The 21,653-nt window shown below is 39.6% G+C and overlaps 1 protein-coding gene across 3 annotated transcripts in view; it reads right to left on the minus strand.

Moving 5' to 3' along the window:
* Positions 1 to 21,653, minus strand: part of PEPD (peptidase D) — a 146,933-nt gene that overhangs the window by 33,714 nt on the left and 91,566 nt on the right. For all 3 annotated transcript variants that reach the window (XM_059824841.1, XM_059824840.1, XM_059824839.1), the window contains one exon: positions 5,011 to 5,159. In XM_059824841.1, coding sequence (XP_059680824.1) covers positions 5,011 to 5,159 — 149 coding nt within the window. The remainder of the gene's footprint in view (positions 1 to 5,010; positions 5,160 to 21,653) is intronic.

Genomic DNA, 21,653 nt, shown 5'->3' on the forward strand with positions numbered 1-21,653 from the left:
ACATGAGACTTCACAAAAAAGCAAGCATGGCAAACACACCTGAATGTTGCCATTGGGAATTTGCAATCATTCTTGCCTCAGACTCCCAGCAGGAGGCTAGGCAACTTGCTTCAAACACAGTGTTTAATTTTTATTTATTTATTTTACATTTGTTCATTAATCATTTTCTTTCATTTTACCAGTGTCTGGCTTGACAATCTGGAGTCTGATTACAGAAAGGCTGGGCACTCACAGCTCTAACAGAGGTCAGAACAGCAGGGCTTTGAGCAAGAGCAATGTTCAACTCCCTTAAAAAAATCTTGAGTCTGATCAATTTCAATCTTGGAATCCCAAATGAGTCAATAGCTTTTACACTAGCTCCTCCAGCCTGCCTGCCACTGCCTGCAGAAGGAGAACTGCCACACACTTCCACAACACTAAGATGAAGTGCAAGTGAACTTACTGCCTGCCAAGCACCTGTGTCCTCTTATGATGAGCACTGTGAGAAAAAATGCTGAAGATGTTAATAATTCTGGATTCAGAGCAGGTTTTGAACAGTAGGCAATAAACAGCTATGGGCCACGCATGGAACAAAAGGTTAAAATAAATTACTGAATAGCTGCTCATTAGCTCAGCTCTTTCAATCATATGCATTGCATGAAGATAGCAGAGGGAGAAACAACGGATGTACCTACAAGAAGATTTTAGTTCAAATCACCCTGGGAGGTGAAATCTCTTGGTTGTCCCCATTTACTGTGTTTTGGTTTACACAGTGGAGTTCTGAAGTGCACGAGCTGATTTCATTTCAGATGAAAGTAAACTGGGAGATGTGCTCCAGGAGTGCGCCTAATATGCCTCAACCAATTTAGTAAATCTAATGAGATTAAAAAACAATGCAGAAGTGAGACAAATCAGGACAGTAACTATTGGAATACTCTAAGTCTGGGATACTTGGCTTTACAATTTCACTCTTTTTTAAGAATTCTTTTTATGTAGAATATCTATGTAAAGACAAATTGTTTCTCAAATCACTGTTCTGAGTAAGAAGTAGATGATGCCTCAGCTACCGAAATGAATGGAATTGTCAATATTCTGCACATCTGCCTCTGTATTTTAGTTCTGTGGAAGAGTAAATTTAACCCAGATGGACTTGACGCATTAAGAATATCCCCTAAGTAGAAATGCAACATTCCTCTCTGACATTTTGGATCAAGAGCCTGACTTTGTAGGAAAGAGACAATTACCCCACTGCCACACAAGCACGCCTTTTTGACTCTTTTGCTTCAGCGACAAGCATCACTGTCTTCATACGAGATCCATGTTCAGTAGTTTCAAATTTGCTGCTATGCAAGACTGAATATGTCTTTCTCCCCATTTATTTTAAACAGATTTGGTTTGTGGCAGGAGCTGTGACGACTGCACTGAACTTGGGCTATAATCCCACAGAGAACATTTTCTTAACTTTCAGAATATATTTGGCTCACAGAATGAATTCTGTTCTTTCAGTTGGAAGGTAGGGAGACACTATATGTGATTTGAGCTGTTTGCATGTTGGGACCATGCACAGGATGTAGTCAGATGCATGCTTTTCTACAATAAAATACAATGTTTTGGAGTATTTTTAAAATTACAACAACTGTTTGCATAGAGAAGTATAAAACAAAATATATCATAGGAGGTCTATTATCTCTCAGAAAGTAACCTCACTCGAGAGTCAATTAGGTTCATATGAGAGACAAATTGAAAAAAAGAAATGCAAATGTCTGAACTACACACATCTATATAAAATACGGAAGGTTGCTAGCCAATGTGTGTCCTTCCATAAAGACAGTTATGTAACCCAGTATTTGGTTAGTGACTCTCTCTAAAGCACTCGCTCCCTATCTTGCAATGAGAAAGGCTCCGGGAATCATTAACCTTCTGAAGACAACAACTAGATGTCCCCTGTGACCCTTTGCCACAAGGCATAATTAAGGCCCCAGTTCTGCAGCTGGAGAGAAATACCATTTTCTACAGTTGCTGACTCTGCTGCATACACTCTTTCTGCGCAGCCTGCCCCATGAATGGTTAGTGCCATGTGAGCCAAGTCACTTGACTGTCTTTGATCTTAGGAACCCTGGGAAATTAAGACAAACAAAAATAATAGCAAAATGAACAAGGGCTCCATAATTCAAAAAATCTGAGTAAACATCACGGGGCTGGGTTTTACGTTTAGTGCCTCTAAACCCGCAAACTTTTCTCCCTCCTTTTCTGGAGACCTAAAGTATTAACTTTCCATCAGAGAGGGAGAAGATACACTTGAGAGCTGAATTCACATCACCCCTTCCTGCTCCCCTCTGTGACAGTACCCAGCTCCCCCAGGAGCGGATCCTGGTGCTGTAGTCAATGAGCTAACAAATCAGGTTTGTTCAATGAGATGAAGGAGGCTGCAGCCTCTCCCACAGAAACAGCTTTCTCTGGGCAGCAGTAACAATACATTCAGTTTGCACCCATCCCTTCAAGGGGCTCTGGGGTTTCTCAGCAGCCTGAGCAGTATGTGACACTAACCATGCTAGGAAGGTCAGTGTTTCTATTTCTTCTTTTTCTACAGTGGAGTATCAGCCTTCCAGGAGATCCAATGCCACTTTCAACTAGCAGTCCAACAGTACATGACATGGCAGTTCTTCTGTCTGTGTCAGTGTTTAATTAAAACAGCTAGCCAAAACATTTTAAAGGAATTTGGTGGAAGGCACAAAGCAGATACATTTCTTTAAAAGGATTTATGGAAGCCTTTTACATAAATGTCTTATCTCCTATGTTCCCTTTAGTAAGAAAAGGAGTGTGACTGGAAAAAAACCCAACTAAGTAACTATTTGAATAATATCTGATTTTAAAAATTATTTAAAGTTGTATATAAAAGAGGATCTCTCGCTAATCCAACTCATCATTTCAGTTTGAACTGTCTTTAGAGCATTGTAAATTCATTTTGGACATTGTAAATACTTTTCTGCCAACTACCTATTTTAAGTGTTTCATACCAATTTCAGTAGTAAAGAGTCTTTGGCCTCTGGTGTGTTTTTGAGAGCTCATCAGACGAAAATATAATAATATTGTCAGATTTTTTGCATCAGTGGACAGATGGGTCAAAAGCTGCAAAAGAACTAGGGTACAAGCCATACGGACCTAAAAAGCAGACTTTTCCAGATGATGGAAATTTTTGCACATTGCAGGGCTCTACCCCGATGTGTAATTCAACAGCGTGAAAGGTCCAGGTTGCATTTCACTACACAGAGGTACCAAATGAACTAAACCAATGAACCAGTCCACAGAACATGTTTTTAACCTACTTTCTGTAGCCACAAAATTCATGATTACTAGTGTCATGAAGAGCATAAATGCATTTCACAGAATCACAGAATCACTGTGGTTGGAAAAGACCGTAAAATCATCAAGTCCAACCATCAGCTAACACCACTATGCCCACTAAACCATGTCCCACAATGCCTTGTCCACACGTTCCTTGAACACCTCCAGTGAGGGTGACTCCACCACCTCCCTGGGCAGCTTATTCCAGTGTCTCACCACTCTCTCAGTAAAGAAATTTTTCCTAATATCCAGCCTGAACCTCCCCTGGCAGAACTTGAGGCCATTTCCTCTTGTCCTGTCAGACAATTTGCACCATTCTTCTAAACAGGCAAGACATCTAAAGCACAGTGAGAACAGAAAGTACAGTCCCATCTTCTGCCAGGCATTAAGAATGATTTCTCTGCCTATGAATTTCAAACTCCCAAAGCTAGTAAGGGATCCTTGCAACTAATTTTCAGAAATACTTAACTTAGTATGTCCTTATTTTCTGACACTGTAAATAAAGTTTTAAGTAAACTGAGGAATTCTCTACACCATCCTGAGTACAGCATCAGTATTAGCTCTCAAGATCTGAAGATAGTCCACAACTTATTAGCATGAAATACTGCCAAAAATGTTACACGAAATTAAAGGCGGCACTGAAATGCAAAGCAAACTATGAAGAGGAACAGGAACAATACTCTTCAGGGGAGAAACATCAGATGATGGAGAATGCACATTGTTATTAAAATGGCAAAATATCTAGTCTCATTTTGCAGCTAAGCTTCAAGTGTTATTGCTCCCTTCCAAGCTGCTCAAATGTACAGTGCTGCTGCCAGCTCGTACAACAGGAAAATCACGTTATGTTCTGACTGGTAACCCAGAAAGCCCATGCACTCAAGGCCCAATGATTGAAAGCTAATATGGTAAATTTAAAGGATAAGTGTGCTTTGTGCATTAAGTACATTTTTCTCAAAGCTGTTCTATCAGTAATACTGAGAAATGCTCAAGTACCTTCACCAGTGAAATACTCAAAATCACAGCAGCAGTTAGCTCAAAAAACATTTATTTGCTGCCCTGAAAGCAGAATTGGAGAAAAATAAGATTTTCATCAAGCCAGGGAATTGTTTCAACTATGAAAATGTATACTTGATGAATTAGCTTGCCTTGCAATTTAAAGGCATACAGTGAAGTACCCAATAGCCAGTGCTTTCTAAAGCTTTTTAAGGCTAATTGAGTGTCCTTCCCAAAGATGCACACTCCATCCTCTTTTTCAACAGAAGATTTCTATTAAGCTTACATGTAAAATACAGAAAATGCTTGAAACAAACCGAAGCATGACACACGTTCATTCAAACTCTGACTTCAGCCTTTGGCATAAGCTTTCTGGAAAGATGGCTGCCAGTATAAAGACACACCAGAGTAACAACTGTCACCACTAGATTAAAGGAATTAAAAGAAGTGGAATATTAAAATACCTTTTTAATCTTATTAATAATTGTTTATGTATTCTTTCTTTAAAAATGTTGTATGGAAAATGTTGTGTGTCCTACTTCTATCCTCCATTAGGAGCTGTTTACATATGGAAATTAATTTTGTCATCTTGTTCCTTTTCAGCACTTTCTAAAATCCAACCGTAATTGTCTTGACAGCCTGAATACTGCCATCAAGCTCATCAATTCCTGCTGACATGTACTGATCCTTTACCTGGCTTGACTGCGTTCATTACAGCCCGCGATGACTTCAGCACCGCTTCATAGATAGCCCTTTGGTCAGGAGTGAACTTTCCATTTGCAGGGAAGGTGCAGGTGATGTCGGAGCCATAGCAGTAATACTCTCCTCCCATATCGAACAGGCTAAGAAGAAAACAGAGGGGGAAGAAATGAAAATTTAATTCCAAAGAAATAGTAGAACAGAAGACATTTCTCTTGCTCTGCACTTAAAAGTCATCTGCATTTTGGTAGTTGGCCATATAATCACCACTTCAATGCTGAAATGAGTAAAATGAGACAACAGTACCTTGGAATCCCCTAGCAGAAGGGTATCTGCATTATATATGGCTTAAAATGGACACCCTTATGGGCTGCACTGGTCCTTGATGGAAACACTGAGAGAATGCGTGAAGGAAGATAAAAGGTACATGAGGAATCCACTTCAAGCTCTTCAGTTCCAGTTTCTAGGACGTATTCTCAGAAGAAAAAACATGTCCTTTTTTTCTTTCCTGAGAAATGCTAGTACCACATAAAGGGTCTAACCTCAAAACTTAACAGAGAAATGTTAATTAAATTATGGCCTTTTGTATCTAAGTGTCAAAACGCATCTGATGGTTTAAATAAAACGTCCCCAATAAAGGTTGACTGCCACTGCTCAAAATATAAACTTTCCTTTAAGACAAACTTGCCTAACAGGGATTAAAGAAACAAAGATTATGGGAAGATCCAACCAGAAAAGAACATTTAGTACAGTTTTCTGCATCAGAAGTAGAAGAAAAAAATATTAAGTGCTTTCTTTTATGGGAACAAAAAAACTGGTTTACCCCTTGAGAAGCATATTTATTCTATACATGAACCAATAATTCACTGATTGCTCAGCTGCCAGAAATCAATCTACAAGAATAGCAAGTGGGTCTCTACACCCTTGTGAGAACCAAGTTAGACATCTGCAATACTATGTTTCTTGAGCCTACCTGATAAGACACGGCACTGGTTTCGGCAGGCTCAAAAATCAGCAAATAACCAAATAACCATTTAGACCAAACAATACTTGAGCAAATATGCCCCCCCCTCCGTTCATCATATATTGATTACAAGAAGGCACGTTTTACATATAAGACTTTGGTCTTGACACGTATTTGTGTGACCTCCTGATTTCTTGAGTAATGTATCAGAGTTGAAATCTGCTAATTTAAGTCTTCTTCCAGACACCTCAAACAACTGTATGAGACTCTTATCATCATAAGAAATATAATTTTCCTTCACTGTGTTTGAAAACCTTGGGAGTTTTTTTCCTCTTGCTTCTGCTTCACAGCAGGGTCAGTCAGACAACACAAGCAGGAGGCAGGACACTCCACCGCGGCACTCTCTCTGCCGTCAAGTCCTAATTACAGCAGTAATTAGGAAAACCGTGCAGTGTAGCTCTGTCCCCAACCAGCATACATGACTAGGTAAAGATAAGTATAAGCTACCACAAAAAGTGCTACAGCACTCAGCTGTAAATGTTCACCATTTCCAACATCACTGCCACTGAAAGCAATGGACAAGAAGTAAATGAAGGCAATCATGATAAAGCTAAATAATATTTCAGCAGGGTTGGGACTCTTCTTGCTGCACTGCATACACAGACACATACTCATGAAGATTTAGTCCAAGAAATTTTAGAATCCACCCTACAATTTCCTCCATGAACAAATCTTTGCACTGAGTGCAAGCCCTGCTGAAGTCACCACCAGCCTCCCTAAACTGGGCAAGGTTCACCTGCAGAGACTTGCAGGACTGGAACTTCTGGAGCAAACCTGATGTTTACAGATGCAGAACTGCACAAGGCTTAAAGCTACACGAGCGAACTCCTTAGGAGAATGCTACAGAGAGAACTGCAAAGTTATGTATGTACATGCAGAGCTAATACAAACACTATATACATTGACTTAAATATGAAATACGGTATGTTAAAACAGAGAGTTGCTAATTGAAAAAAGATACACAATGGACAGCAAATATCAGACCCACAGGGTAAAAACCCCGCAATTTGACACCAACATAGCAGCTGTAAACCAGCCTAGCCAAACCTCAAAATCAGAAACCCCATCAACACTGCCTAAGTTTTGATTTTATGGTTAGACTTGCTTCTAAAAATAACTAATGATACACACAGAAAATCTAAGGATACAGAAAACTAGTTGCAGCAACTAAGAATCATGTAAGAAGTTGCTACATTCTCTAACGTGCCAACAAGATACAGATTTCAGATTAGTTATAAATCTTTCAATCCATCCCAGACTGAACCCTTTCAAAATCACAAATCGAGTTTCATGGTGCTTTGTGGGATTTGCAGCAGTTTCGTGGCCTAACTGCATTTACAAGTGTAAGTGTCCATTCAGCATGGTGACAGTAAAGCTGTGACCAACAAGTTCCAAACTCCCTGTCCATGTCTACTGGAAGTTGCTATGCTTTCTACAGTTTACCTGGAGAATAATTATTCTGAACTTACCACAGGCAAAATTTTAGCTATGTGTTTAACCTTACAATTATCAACATTTTCTCAAAACCATTCATCACTCAGTGGTTGTTAGTTTTTAAAGTTACTGGCACACTGAGTAATGGAAAAAAAATATCAGAAAGCTGACGGCACACCAAAACAAGGCTCACAAGCTAGGAAGCACCATTTGTTCAGGTTTCTTGGCTTCCAGACAAAAGGAGACATGAGGGAAGATGATCTTTCAAATTCCACCTCAGAGCACAACACACCATCCAGCCTGTATGCTTCAGTGAAAAGGCATCCAAACCAAACTGTACATTTGGGAGATATTTTGGCTCTTATTGGTAATTCTCTTCCATTTAACTGCAGTTGGGAACATATCCATTAGTTAAAATGTTGCCCAAGACATGGAAATAGCCCAAATATTCTAGTTATCCTGAGGAAATAATGGGAGCCTGAGAAGATCCCAGTTTCGTATCTTTGCCTGCCAGGCAAAATAAGTGGTGGAGCACATTTAAGTCGAATAAAATGCATATGAGCTACTATATTCTCCTGTTGACTAGCTGGAAAAAGTTTCTAAAAGCAGGTTCCTTAAATTCTGGTTCCTTAGAAAAAATACATTTATTTAACCCTGAAATTAGATGGTAACTCCTAGTAAAAGAGAGATTATTAATGTATTTTAGTACGTTCTCAATTGCATGTATAAAATTACCTGCCTGACAATGCAGTCTTACAAGGGTCATGTATAGAAACAACTACTTAATGTTGTTTGGACTGTTACCAAATGTAACAGCAATCTAAACAAATAAAATGCACAAATGAAAATAGGCCTTATAGGCATCTTGATCTATGACTTACCTTTTAAGAACTGTTTAATGCAGAGTAACATATGCAATAATATAACAAAGTATCTCCAATCTCTATTAATTTATCTAAAAGGGAAATATAAGTGCTACATGTCTAGCAGACTGTATATGTTGTCTATTACAAAACTTAGTTGTGAATTCAGTTTTCTGTTGAATGAAGAAAAATTTCATGCCGGAACAACCCTTTCCCCACCCCTTTCTCAGCAAGGATGCAGTTGTTAATTGCTGATTTCAGTGACTGCAGAGATGATGTGTCTGAGGTTGTCAGGTTCCTGACGCGTCTCGAATGGGATCGCGGCCAGAGAGGGAGTGTTCCTGATCACAGAGAGAGGCACGTGGTTGTATGTCAAAGTGCTCACTGATTTAGCTTGAAGCTGATGAAGTCTTCTATTGCACAGCTCAATCTCTTTCAAAACCTTCCGACAGAGAAGCTAATCTTGCTTTGCATCACTTTGTTGGGAGCAAAAGCAATGAAGACCTACTTGGCTTCATTTCAGGGTGAAAAATGCATGGTGTATAAAGCAGATTTAACAGTCAGAAGACCTGAGCACTCTCTAAAATTTCCATGTTATTGTTTAAATTTGTTTTCTAGAATTACTAAGAAGCTATACCACAAGTAAAAGATGCACAGCAAAAATATTCCAAACTCCTCCTTAGAAGCATGGGCATCCCTAAGGGGATCTTTCCTCCCAAACATACTGCAAAATACTGTAAATATTATTAACTAAAACTGAACAATGCAAAGTATGAGAAAAGTCAGATAACCTGTCAGTTGCTCTACTGACAGAATGGCTTGCTTACGTATCATTAATACAGCGTTAGCCAACAGCGTCAAAAGAAAAGTTGCCTTCTGCATCTGTTTTAGAAGTCACCTTCAAAAATGACTAAGAGCATTTCATCCCTTTCACAGGGAAAAGGTCTGACACCACAGCTTAAAATAATTTTTTACATAAAATGGTATCAAGTCGAAAAGAAGCAGAAACACATGTCACATGCCACAGCCTTGCAGAAAGAATTGGCTGGACGTGCCCCTCCTTATAGGAGCTTCTCAGCCCTTCCCTGGCAGGTCCCCAGTGCCACTGGCAGCGGCACTTCCGCGTCCAACCAAACTGGGGTTCTGCTCCCTGTGCAGGAACCCAGGATGGGAGTTTGGAGAAAATATTTCAAGTCCTGTTGATTTTAAAGTGAATACAGGCTTGTAAGTAAGTACTGTAACTGAAACGCTACATGACACGATACACAAAAGCTCTTTTCCCCTCCCGTCCCTCTGAAACAACACGGATGAGTTAGACGTGGCTGTGTTACTTTCACAGAATATTGGCACCACAAAATGCAAATTTATAGCTACATTTTTGGCTTTCAAGCCCAGAAAAATAATACACACTTCGATATCGATTTTAGCTTTCTTAACCTCTGACTGTGAAGCATCACAAAACACTTTGCGTAACAGTTTAGATTTGAAAACTGTGGACTATAACCAGTCATGGTTATTTCTTCATAAAGTCGCTGTATACCATTTTTCTAAAAACAAAGCATCATCCTCCTCTAAGCATGTGTTTCACTTTTATAGACTTGCTGACACTTTTATTGTCAAATAATTTGAAACTGCCAGGCAATGAAGCAAATTATGGCCAATATCACAATGGGAAGCAATACTTTATTTGGGATATCTGAACCATGCCAACCCAACCCAAAGTCAAGCTCTCGCAGGCATTTCTCGGGAAGCCTACAGCTACTCCCACGAGCTAACACGTAAGCTTCACCCTCCTGCTCTACAGATCTGCTTGGTCTGTACACTCAGGACTGGATCTCCTCATGATAGTTATAAAAACAAATTATTATTCTGCGGCTGTTAACGCCGCAGAGTGATGACTGTGGTGAAACCCAGGTGGATTTCCTCCTGGTGCAACGTGCTCCGGCATGGGGTTGTACTGAGGGTTACCTGCCTGCAGCCCACGTCCTCTTCAGCTTCTGTTCTCAGGACAAAACCTCCCCTTCCCCCGCGTGGGTTTGCAGGGCTAGCTATTAGAAAACTGCGATCGCCTTATCTTACTGTGCCCTCCTCGTACCTCAGGTTATAGGTAAACAGGTATGAATGCTGATGCACTTTACTCAGCGACGTTTACTGAGGTTTTAGGGTTTTGAGCCATTATTAACCAACATACCTATGAGCAGCCACACACATGAACTGGTGCCAACCCCGTCCTAGGACAGCAGGAATAAAGGTACACACAACCTTTTCCTCCTCTTATTGCGATAGGAGCAAGTCATCGCCAGCTGGAGATTTTATTCTGTGTGATCTTGCTGTACTGTGCTCCAAGTTCACAGAGAGCGCTCTGTGCTTTACACTTCATGCAGCAATTAAATCTTTAAGTATTCACGCACTAACAAAATCCGACCATTTGTTTGGTTAAACACTTCTAAGGTAATTTCAAGCTTAAGGGAACTAGGTATCAGCATTTCTATGAGATACATCTTCAGAAACATGCCAAGTGATTTGGAAATAGGGTGGTTTAATAGCAGACCAGAAGAATGAATTATAGTAAATCATATCACAACTAAGAAAATGGAGAATTAAGTGATACACACTTTTTCATCCACTTGCATCCTGACTAGCCAGGAGTTATCAATTAAAAAAGCAACACTGAGTAATATAACATTGCAAACCCCAACAGAGAACTGGAATAGTATAGTGTAAAGTCCTACCATGCTCAGGAAGGGTTTTGTTTTTTTTTTTTTTTTTTTAAGAGGTGCCCTGCTGTGACCAGCTTCCATCAGACATGGTACAGAGAACTTGTACTGGCTCTGTCTTGAAGCTAGGCTTGGCTTGCTGATTTAAGGCCAGCTTTTTGTTGTCAGACCCCTGGTGTCAAAAGTAACCTTAGAAAAATGCTAGAGAATCGTTCTTGTGTAGGAAATGGGGTTCTGGGTATTCACAAGAAAACATCAAGTTTTTGTTTAAGCCCCCTGTTCAAAAGAAGATCCTGTAGCCCACACAGGTAATGCAATCAGAGAGGCACAAAACGGCTATGTGACTATTATTCACCTAGCTGTGATTTACGTAACCATGTGGCCCTATATTTTTTGCATTCATCCTCAGCTGAGTCTTTTCATCTTCTCTACCTTCTCCATGACTTTCCCATCATTGCTCCTCTTGTAGCACTGTCTCACTTAAGGCTTTCCCAGACTATTATATATAATCGGAGGCTTGTCTCAACCTTCTCTCACAGAAGATGACAAGATATGCCACTAAGCTTTGCTCAGATAGGAAGAGGGTGAAAAAACCAAAATCTGTCTACACTGAATTTTGAAGAAGAGAGGATTGCGTGCTTCTACCTCTACAATGCCAGCCACAGGGACTTCAGTGGCTGTAGCAAAAATATGCAAAAGTTCAAGCTGGCTGGATTAAAAAAAGAGAGAGAGCAACCAAACAAAAAGCCTTCTCCAGGTGTTCGTGCCCTGCACTTCCCAGGGTTTCCTCTCCCTGCAGCAGGCACAGAGAGACTGGCTCCCAGCAGCAGGGCAGCAGCATGATGCAGAGATGAGCAGCAGGAGGTGGGTGTGCCCCGCTGTCGCAGGGAAGGTGTGCCTCTGCTCTGCTCCTCCATCCCCACTGCCGAGAAAAAATGGTTTCCTCAACCAGCAACAGTGTGTGGGAGTGTCCTCTCTCACAATGATTTCAGCCAAGCAGAAGAACTTCAGATCCATTTCTCTCACAGCATATGAAATCTCAACCTCACTGAAATCACCAAATGAGCTGCATGTAAGAGTTGGTTCAGTAAACACCCACATATTCTAGTAAGATTTTATGTGCTATCTTCACACACAGGTTAAGAAGGAGTCCCTTGCTTACACTATTTATCTCTTGAAGAAATCTAAGACAACAGCCTTAAGCTTCTGCACTAAATAAACCAATTTCCATGATCAAATACAACCCCTCTTCCACCCCCATGCAATTTGCATTAATGCCTTACTAAAAATCTTAAGTCTGCCAGAGCAAAGAGCCAAAAAACTTTTGATTGGCTTGTTCACAGCTAAATTCACTCCTGAGTGCCATCACCCAGTGTTTCTGCTAAGCAGAGGGACGTCTCTAATACAGAAGTGCTGCATGCAAATACAGAACTGGGAACACCAAGCTAGTATTGCTGGGTTAGGAGGAGGAGGTGGCAGCAATGGAGGCTTCACAAGATGCAGAAGGTAAAGTGTCAGTACTGCCTACTTAATGCCTCTGCTAGACCCACGCAGGCAATATGCCAGAGATCAGCAAAAGTCTCAGATGAAGTTCTGACAAAAGGGATACCGATTTGGCTTGTCTTTCTGCTGAATGGGTGATTTTTTTTCTGGCTTTATTATCCTAATTATTATCCATTTTTAAGTGGCATATTTAATAAGCAACAGTACTCTCTTTAGCACAGACAATTCTTTGCAGAAAAGTCAACCTAACAGAGATGGCAGCAAACCCCACGTTTTGGCCAGTTTCCATCTGTTAGGAGTCTCCCCATTGGAAAGGCGGTATCTGGGGCATTCACGGCTCCGGCTGACTTGCTCAAACAAGGAGCAAGGATGTCAGAGCTGCAGGGAAGAGAAAGGAGAGTGCAAGGAGAAACCTGTATTGTTAGCTGAGTACTTCCCAATCAAACCGAGGACAGTTTCTCACCAGAATGTGAGATACCAGCACAGGGCAACAACACAGCTACATTTTGAAGTTACTGAAATTGTGCCGTTAACTGAAAGTCCATTTCTAGATGTCTACTGAGAAGTGGAAGGTACCAAGTGAACTGTAGAAGTTCGATACTTTTAATGTGGGCCACCATTCTTAGGTGCTAACATTTGGACCTAAGAGCCTTAGCATTCAGCGGCTGTTTTTGGACACTGACCTGTGTTCCCCAGCCTGGACAACCGCCGGAGATCACAGGACTAGGTGAAGTGTCAGACCTTACTCATTGATTTTTACTGTAAATACTGTCAAGTTTTCTTATGTGTGTATGTGTGCGCTCACACACACACGTCCATGTAAGTAAAACCGTAACACTTCCAATTTTTCTCTATGATGAAAACTGGGCCAGTGTCCAATGGTGCAGGTTTGTTTTTTAGACATCATATAGCTGTTCTTGGGGTTGTTCAAGCAACCTCCAAATTATCAGTTCTCAAATGGAATCCACCAGACAGGGGGTTCAGAGTACTCTACAGAAGATGACAACTGAATGCAAAACACCAGACAAGACCGTTGCTAGCCCTTCCACGGACAGGTCCAAATGTTCAAGCCAAGGGCACAGTAATGAAGGCAGCAACTAGTATTTCAGAAAAGGAGGCTGCCCATTCCCTAGCCAAGCACGCTATTTTGCCAGTAAGAACATTTTTTTTCCTATTCGGAAGAAATACCTATTCTTTATGGTAGCACCTCAAGTCAAAAGTACAGTACTGCAATGTACAACTGAAATCAGAAATATTCTTGCCTTAAAGACCTAAATTGGCTCAGCCTAGACGTGGAGCAGTATTAGACTAGAAGGACTCCTCCTGAGGCCCCGGCTCTGCAAGACTGTGCCTCCAGCAAGCGGTTCTCTGAACAGACGCAAGAGAAGACCCAACGCTGCCCCAAACGCAGGGACTGGCAATTACATCTGGTTTAGGGGGGATACACAAAGGGTGTGTTAGAGAATAACTGTACCTTCCCTCTGAGCCATACAGTAGTTTAAAAGCTGGGTAGACTCCCTCTAAAACTGTATTTTGACCTATACAAATGAGTTCCCCACACCAAGAGCAAGGAGAAAGATTTTGCTACTGAAATCCATCCAAGATAAGCAACATCCGCCGAGCGTATTTCTATCATACTTTATGTGTATTTGTATTAACAAAGACCACCGTAAAAAGTGGATCACACTAAATGGCATTTATAAATTATCAATATTAAATCAACAGCTATTAAAAAAATACTAGGTTTTACCCTGCTTGTTTTCTTTCAAGAGATGAACACCCTAGTCAAATCAGTCCAACAGCAGCCAAAGCAACTTCACACTCTCAGGTTTTTTCAGACTATGCTGGGAATGCTAAGCTAAAACTATGACAGATAAAACTCATTTACAGGTGACAATTAAAAAGAAATTTCACATACACTATAGATAGCATAAAATTAAGAGGCAGACCATAACACAGCACTTCAAGGAAAGCTAAAATTTGTTATAGCAAACACGCTACTAATACTTAGCGACCTCTGCTTTGGTTAAAAGCCTTAAACATTTCTGACAGTAGACAACCTCATAGCCTGAATTAACCCTTACCAACAGAACACATGTTCAGTTAGAGCAAAATTATTGTTAATTCTAGCAAATATATTTTTCTATTTTTAATAAAATTCAATTTTTCTAGATTAGCATAAAATTAATATAGTCTATAGGTAAAACAAAAGGAAAAATACCTGTACTTGATGAAAATAGTAAATATTAATCAAACCAGAGGAATCAAGCCAAAGGAATTATTTGAGAAATGGATAGCCAGCTGATTTTGCAATCAACCAGTAAGTAGTAGCAATGTACTTCATATTATTATTAGAAACAAAACCATAACTAACAACAAGTTGTTTCAAAACTGCAGACTGAAAGGTTAAAGCTAACCATAATTTTTGCATATTATTACAGCACCAAACTTCAAATTGCATAAAAAATTCATGAGGCCAAATGAAAATACTTGTCTCACCCACATAAAATAGTTGAGCATTTACATCTGACACATTAATATCCTGGGATCTTAAAAGCAGTGCTTTCAAGAAGTAATAAATACAGTATTTTGTTCCATAGGATAAATTGTTTTAATAGCAGACAATGAAGTACTTGGTGTGGAAAAGGGAGGACTTCTATTATCTGATGCAGAAAGATTGGTCAGTTCCTGCTTTTTAATGCAACATTGCCCCCACCTGGACAAATGAATTTTGGTTTATAGGTTGGCATTAGTATTGTAAAACCTGATAAAACACAGTGTAAATTTGAAAAAAGAATTTGGAAAAGAGTCACAGCAAACTTCTATCATCTTTTGTAGTATACTTTTTTCAAGCTCACCTAAGCCTTTTGGTTGACTTACTGAAAGTCTTCTCAGTATTTTCCTGAAACTCAAGTACTCATAAAAAGTCCTTTTATATTATACACTTACTCATTCCTGCAAAAAAGATAATACTACATTTTCTACAAATAATACTGTATAATATTAAGATAAATATGCTGATATAGTTTCAATGCAATATGTATACTGCACATGCATATTGTAGGTATATATACAAGATAAATGCACATAGCTTATACAGGAAATGACAAATCTTTTGATTGTAGAAAACCATATATTATGCTTTTAGATCAAAGAAGTAAAATTAGCAAAGTAACTTCTATTTTACCTAAGAGAAGGCTTAGCCCTCATGAATAACCATGAACAACTGAATCTGATCAGTTCTTGCAATAAGCAACTTTCTTTTGCAATGTTCTTCACACACTTTGGAGCGACCAACAACTCCAGGAAGCCTGAAAACTGTCCTTTGTCTCTTTTGAGTCATCAAAAAATAAAAAGCCCTGAACACTCAGTATCTTCCCTCTCTGCTTCATCCACAAGAACCCTTCACAACTACCTGTACTTGCAGTCAAGAGAAACTCCCCATGATGAACAAAGCTTCTGAAACAACAGAAGGAGGAGTGCTAGAAGTTAAACAGGATCTTTTGACAGCACCAGAAGTTATTCTAATAAAAAATTTATTAAAAGGTACATACAAGTGCCAAACGGAAGGAAACAAACCCAAGTTTAACACAACTTGAGTGGAATGCATATATAAAGGCAGTGCTCCTGGAAGGCTGCTGTGCCTTTGCTCTAGCAAGTACAACACATTACCAACATCAAAACATGGGACAATCACCATCTTCCAGAAAGCACTTATTTTAGTGCCCTCTGGTGTCAGTATTATTCTGATGCCTTAAATCTGCATTAGGAAATTAAGGAAAGAAATAGAAACAAAAGTATTCCTCAGAGTTAAATTATTCTGATAAAGTCTTTTTGCAACACTATACTGTTTTCCATATCCTCAACTCTACTATTTGACTAAGCAAATAACAATACCTGTTAATGTAGCCAAGACATATTTAAAACATTTAACATAGATGCATTATGCTAAGATTGTACTTTTATGACAGGATGTGCTTGATTTTGTGACATTAACAAAACTTCCTTAGTGCTTAAATTCTGGTGCCTGAATGCAAGAAAACTATTTGCAGGTAAAATTTGTTTTACTGCCATCACCAGCATGTTGTGGAAATAGCAGTGAGCTGTTGCAGCAGGAAACATCCTGCTTCACCAAGGATACTGTACTCTTCCCAACGCTTTCATTGAAATCAGTAAGCTTAAATCTGAGAGTGTTAAAAGAAACACTCAAATAAAATTAAAGACATCATCTGATGATCCAACCTGCTTCCATTTAAACTTCTAAAGTTAGTTTTATTTTATAAATAATAGATAGTCCCACTGTGAATACAAGGTTAATGGTCTCTCTCTCTGAGGTCTGCTGCACTTCACAAGCAGTTGATGCTGTACTCCCCTTACGTATGCTTTCACCCAAGCCCTCTTAATAAATTACACTCTGGCCCTCACTCCAGGGAGGACTAGTATCCCCCACTAATTGCCCGTGCTGTGCCAGGCCCCCGACCCGCAGGTGGATGTCCCAAAGCACCCGTCTTCCTCGGGGTATGGGGAGCAGACACAGCACAGCCTCGGGGCTCCGCTGGCGAGGGTGCTCAGAGCAGGGACCTGCCCAGGCGTGGGGAAAGGAGACCACGCCACACATCCAGCAGACCTTCGTTAACATTGTGACTTAGAAGGATATTTCAAAATGTTAAAAATGCTGAGTGCTTCAGCAGAATAGAGTTATTTTCAGTATTTTGCAAAGCCAGAACGGACCAGCTAACCCCCAAAAATGCCATCAAGTGCTTGAAGGTCAGTGAACCTGCCCATAAAAGTTGCTTACTAAGTGCTGAATTTTCACTGAGACACATTTGTCAGATGCCATAAAAAGACCAAGACCTGCAACTCGTCACATCTGCAGAAAACCATCTCAGGTAATAGCTGTATCTATTTCAGTGACATCTGGGGTCAGGCTTATTTTCTCACATTTCTATTATTTAAGCATGAGCCTCATCATGAAGAATCAATCTTTATTTTAAGATCATAGAAGCATTTTCTATTTGTCAAATGTTGCAGGAGCCCTGCTGATCAACTGCAATAAACCAATCAACTCCCGACGTGCCTTCGGCGCATGGCAATGCCAAGAATCCACAAAGGCAGGCTGCACGAACCGCTGGGCAGCAAATTGAATGCAATAAACTATCATTTTCCTGAATACCTTCTCAAAATCAAAATGTAAAACACACACTTTAGGATTCAGCATCTCCGATGGTTCCTACAACAACCTCAAAGGTGAGAAGAGATGTTTGCCTTGCCCCAGGCTTCCTCTGCCGCAGCCTGTCTACTCTGATAGCCTGTCTTCTCCTTCCCTGACAGCCACGGTGTGGCTCCACGCTGCTGCACTGGTAGGGCAGGGGCAGAAGACAGAAGGGAGGACCCAAGGGAATTTGTTTCCTTCATTTTTAAGAAAGCAGATGCTTACATTTTTCATAAGGCAGATGCTGATTTGTTGCGACCAGTGCTTTTTGCAGAAACACACTGGCTTTGTATGGACTTTTCACAGACACTACTCCCCAGGGTCAAGTCATGACTTCCAGTCTAAGTCAGGGATCAATCTGAGGAGAGCTGAAACCAGAAGTTTCCATTTCCCACGAGGGCTCTCTAATCACTGAACCAATCTCTTTCCCCAGTGTGAACAAAAGCAAAACAGCTGCAAAAGAAGGGATCATGAGACACTTGCCCAGAAAGAAGGAGTAATGCAAGGGATGCCGTTCAATGGGCAGGAGCCCCAGGTGCTCATTTGCTCTTGATTTTTGCATAGCGGAGAGTCAGATCTCTGCTCCTTGAATTTGATCTTTTTTTTTTTTTCCTTCTTGAGTAGCAACTTTTAATTTCATTCTACTTCCCACCAGACTTTGAAAGATAACCTTTGGTTATCCAAATTGGATTGCAGGGGCTGGGAGGGTGGCTCAAAAACCCCTGGAAAATTTTGTTTGGTTACTTTCTGGCTCTGGCCTTGATGGAGGCCTCCCATGTATAGGGCAGGAGACTGCAAACTACAACGGGCACTTTTGCTTATGACTCCACTTTCCATATTATAAAACGTAGTTACAGCCTTCCTATAGAAACAGCAGGCCTCTTAGCACACAACGAGTAATGCAATACCTTGGGATAATGCAGTAAACCAGTCTTGAGCTCCGTTCCTAGCCAAGCTGTCACAGGTTTAAGATGACAGAAGAAAATCAGTATTTGTACGTTAGCCTGGCTGTACATCATGACTGCAGGCCATGATTTCCAACATTCTGAGTAGAAGATTTTATTTAAAGGTAATACCAAGTGAAAGGGTAGAGTGCCTAGAATGGCACTTCACCAGGGTGGTCAGCCTACCCATTTATCTGCATGACTTTTTTGACCATGGAGACAATAGACACTTGCTTAGGAAAAGTGTTTGGTTTAGACCATATTGATCATACTATTTAAATGTTCACCACATAGATGTTACAGTACATGAATTATTTATATAAAACACTGACTTGCTGTTATTGCAATATTTACTTTTAATATCAGCATCAGTTAAGTGCACATACCTACTGAACACCTAAACTTCCCTAAAAATATTAATTTCTTTCTATGTCAATCATAATGCTTTGTGTTAATTAGCTATTTTGTTTTTAATATTTAATAGACCAAAAGTGACAGCCCTGCTTAGCAATACAGTCCATGTTAACAAGAAGTGTCAGAAATTCTCTTTACACTCCTTGCCTTGCACTGACATCTTTTGGCACAGAAACTGTACCTGTAAAAATGTGGATTATAATGCAATATCAGAGATGTAATTCCATACCGGTTTCTTACAGAAGCAATAAACCCATTTGATGTAGGTTAATTTTCAAAAATGAACAACATAAAACCAGGCTGTTCTAAACCTGCCACAGTTTTTAAAGGAGGAGTCAGAATAACAGTCTTAAAAAGAAAAAAACAAACCCAAAATGCAATAGCACAAGCATTTTTGCCTATGATCTCCTGTTGATACCACCAAATCCTTGTAATTCATATTCTTAAAAGAGCAAACAAAGAATGCACTTGAGCATTTCAAAGAAGCAAAGCATTAGTCTTCCAAATGTATTTTTTCTAACATTCAGGTGCTTTGTTGACTTATTTACTAATACTTACTGCACTGCACTGCTTTGTACATAAAAAACCTGAGCAGCACATTTCTGCAAAACTCTTGAATGTTAGTCATATCCACTAAATAATGTTAAGAAAAAGACATGAAATTCTATTGAATAATTTAATAAAAATCATACCAAGTACCCAATCTTCCGATTCTATTACATACAAGTATAGGAATTGTTAAATTAGATTTATACCAAAATACTGGCAGAAGCAGAAGTAACCCTTAAAATACTTCTAATTCTTTTTGACCAAAAGTAAAGCCATTTTTTCCCTATGTTCAGGGCTTCCTAGGATTAACCAACAGAGGGCTCCCAGTAGCTATTTAAAAGCTTAATTGAGAGCCAAATATATGAACTCTAACATATACATACAAATCAGCATACTGTCATTTTAATAACCTGTTCTGTATGCACATACACATGTACCTACACCCAATTTAGAAATTTGTAAAAGCATACAGTAAAACACCCCAGGTAGTGCCTTGTCGTAATTTGTATGCTGCTAAAGTACGCTAGCTCAAGATTTTTTCCAAAACTCTATTTTTAACTGTGGAAAATGAGTGTATTTTTTAATTGTCTTTACACAAATGAAATTACATTTTCTTATGATTTCTTTACTCCCACTGGAGAAAGATACTAAGAAAATGATGTGGAGCAAAGTTTCACTGCTACGTAGTATCAGCCAGCGAGAGGGGCAAGGGCAGAGACGGAAACCTGGGTGAGTGCTTGTGCACACGGAGCACTTAATGTGCTAAAGCTAATCTACACCTGATAAACTTCATCTCATCAAGACAAAGATGCAACTGGACCATTTCAGCAAGAGAATGTTTCAAACTAGGTTAAACCTTGTTTGCTTTGTTGAGATGGTTACAAAGTGGGGTTGCAGAACAGTAGTTTTGAAATGCTTAAGTGATCAATGTACTTGGTAGATAATGTTTCACTGACATTCAGATATCTGAGGCCAATAAAACCCTTTTTTTTTTTTTTTTTAAGATTTTGCCAATACAGCAGGAAATCTGAGTTTGCGGAAAGTCTTGGAATGTGCTCTTGGGGTTTAGGAAGGACTTCAGCCATCCACTAAACTGTCCTCAGAGACCGTAAGTAAAAGGGTCCTATATATACCCTTCACCCTAAGGTCTCCCAGTAATACTATTCCCCTCACCATCTAAAGGCCTTAATTTTAAATACAGGACATCATAATGCGTTGTGGCGTATCTTCTCTCAGTAACACACGCTGAGATTCCCTGTAGGCTACAGACTTTTTTTGAAAAATTAATCGAATGCCACAGCCAATACAGTATCATGTTAGTGTGTCCTGCCCGATCAAATAAACCTCACAGCACATTCTCTACTCAAACACAATGTGATCATAAGTCAAAGCTATTGTCCTGCAATAAATTAATGTTAGTATTTGATGGGTTCAGTAAGCTATTCACCACAGATGAAGATAATACATAAACTATTGTACAAGAAGCTTTTAAAAAAGTTTTTACAGTATTAAAAAGAAATTACTTCTCTGTAATACAGTAAGTTCATTCTGCAGCACCTGCAGATGTGCCCAGAACATTAGCCAACAAGGCATGTTTTTTTACTTCTGAGATTCAATTTGTTTTCTGTAATAGCTTTTGAGCTTATCTATGATAATACTAATTTGCTTTCCTCCACACCTTTACATTCAACTGTGAAAATACATACCTGCACCCATTTTGCACGTGCTGCAAAAGTAATAGATAATAGATAATAATAGATATTGTCCACTGAATGTCAGTAATCAAATCCTCCGAAAGTAATTCTGCACTTTTATAAATGAAGGTTTTTTGACCAAAGCCTTAGGAGGTGAAGTACAAAAGCTATATTCTGCTACATTACACACCACACAATTAGGTTTGCCTCTCAATTTATAGCAATGTATTTGGTGCTTTCATTCACCTTGCTTTTATCTGCAGTCATACCGCAAAGCATGTGG

Source organism: Gavia stellata, chromosome 15 (assembly GCF_030936135.1).
Source record: "Gavia stellata isolate bGavSte3 chromosome 15, bGavSte3.hap2, whole genome shotgun sequence".
Taxonomy (NCBI): Eukaryota; Metazoa; Chordata; class Aves; order Gaviiformes; family Gaviidae; genus Gavia; species Gavia stellata.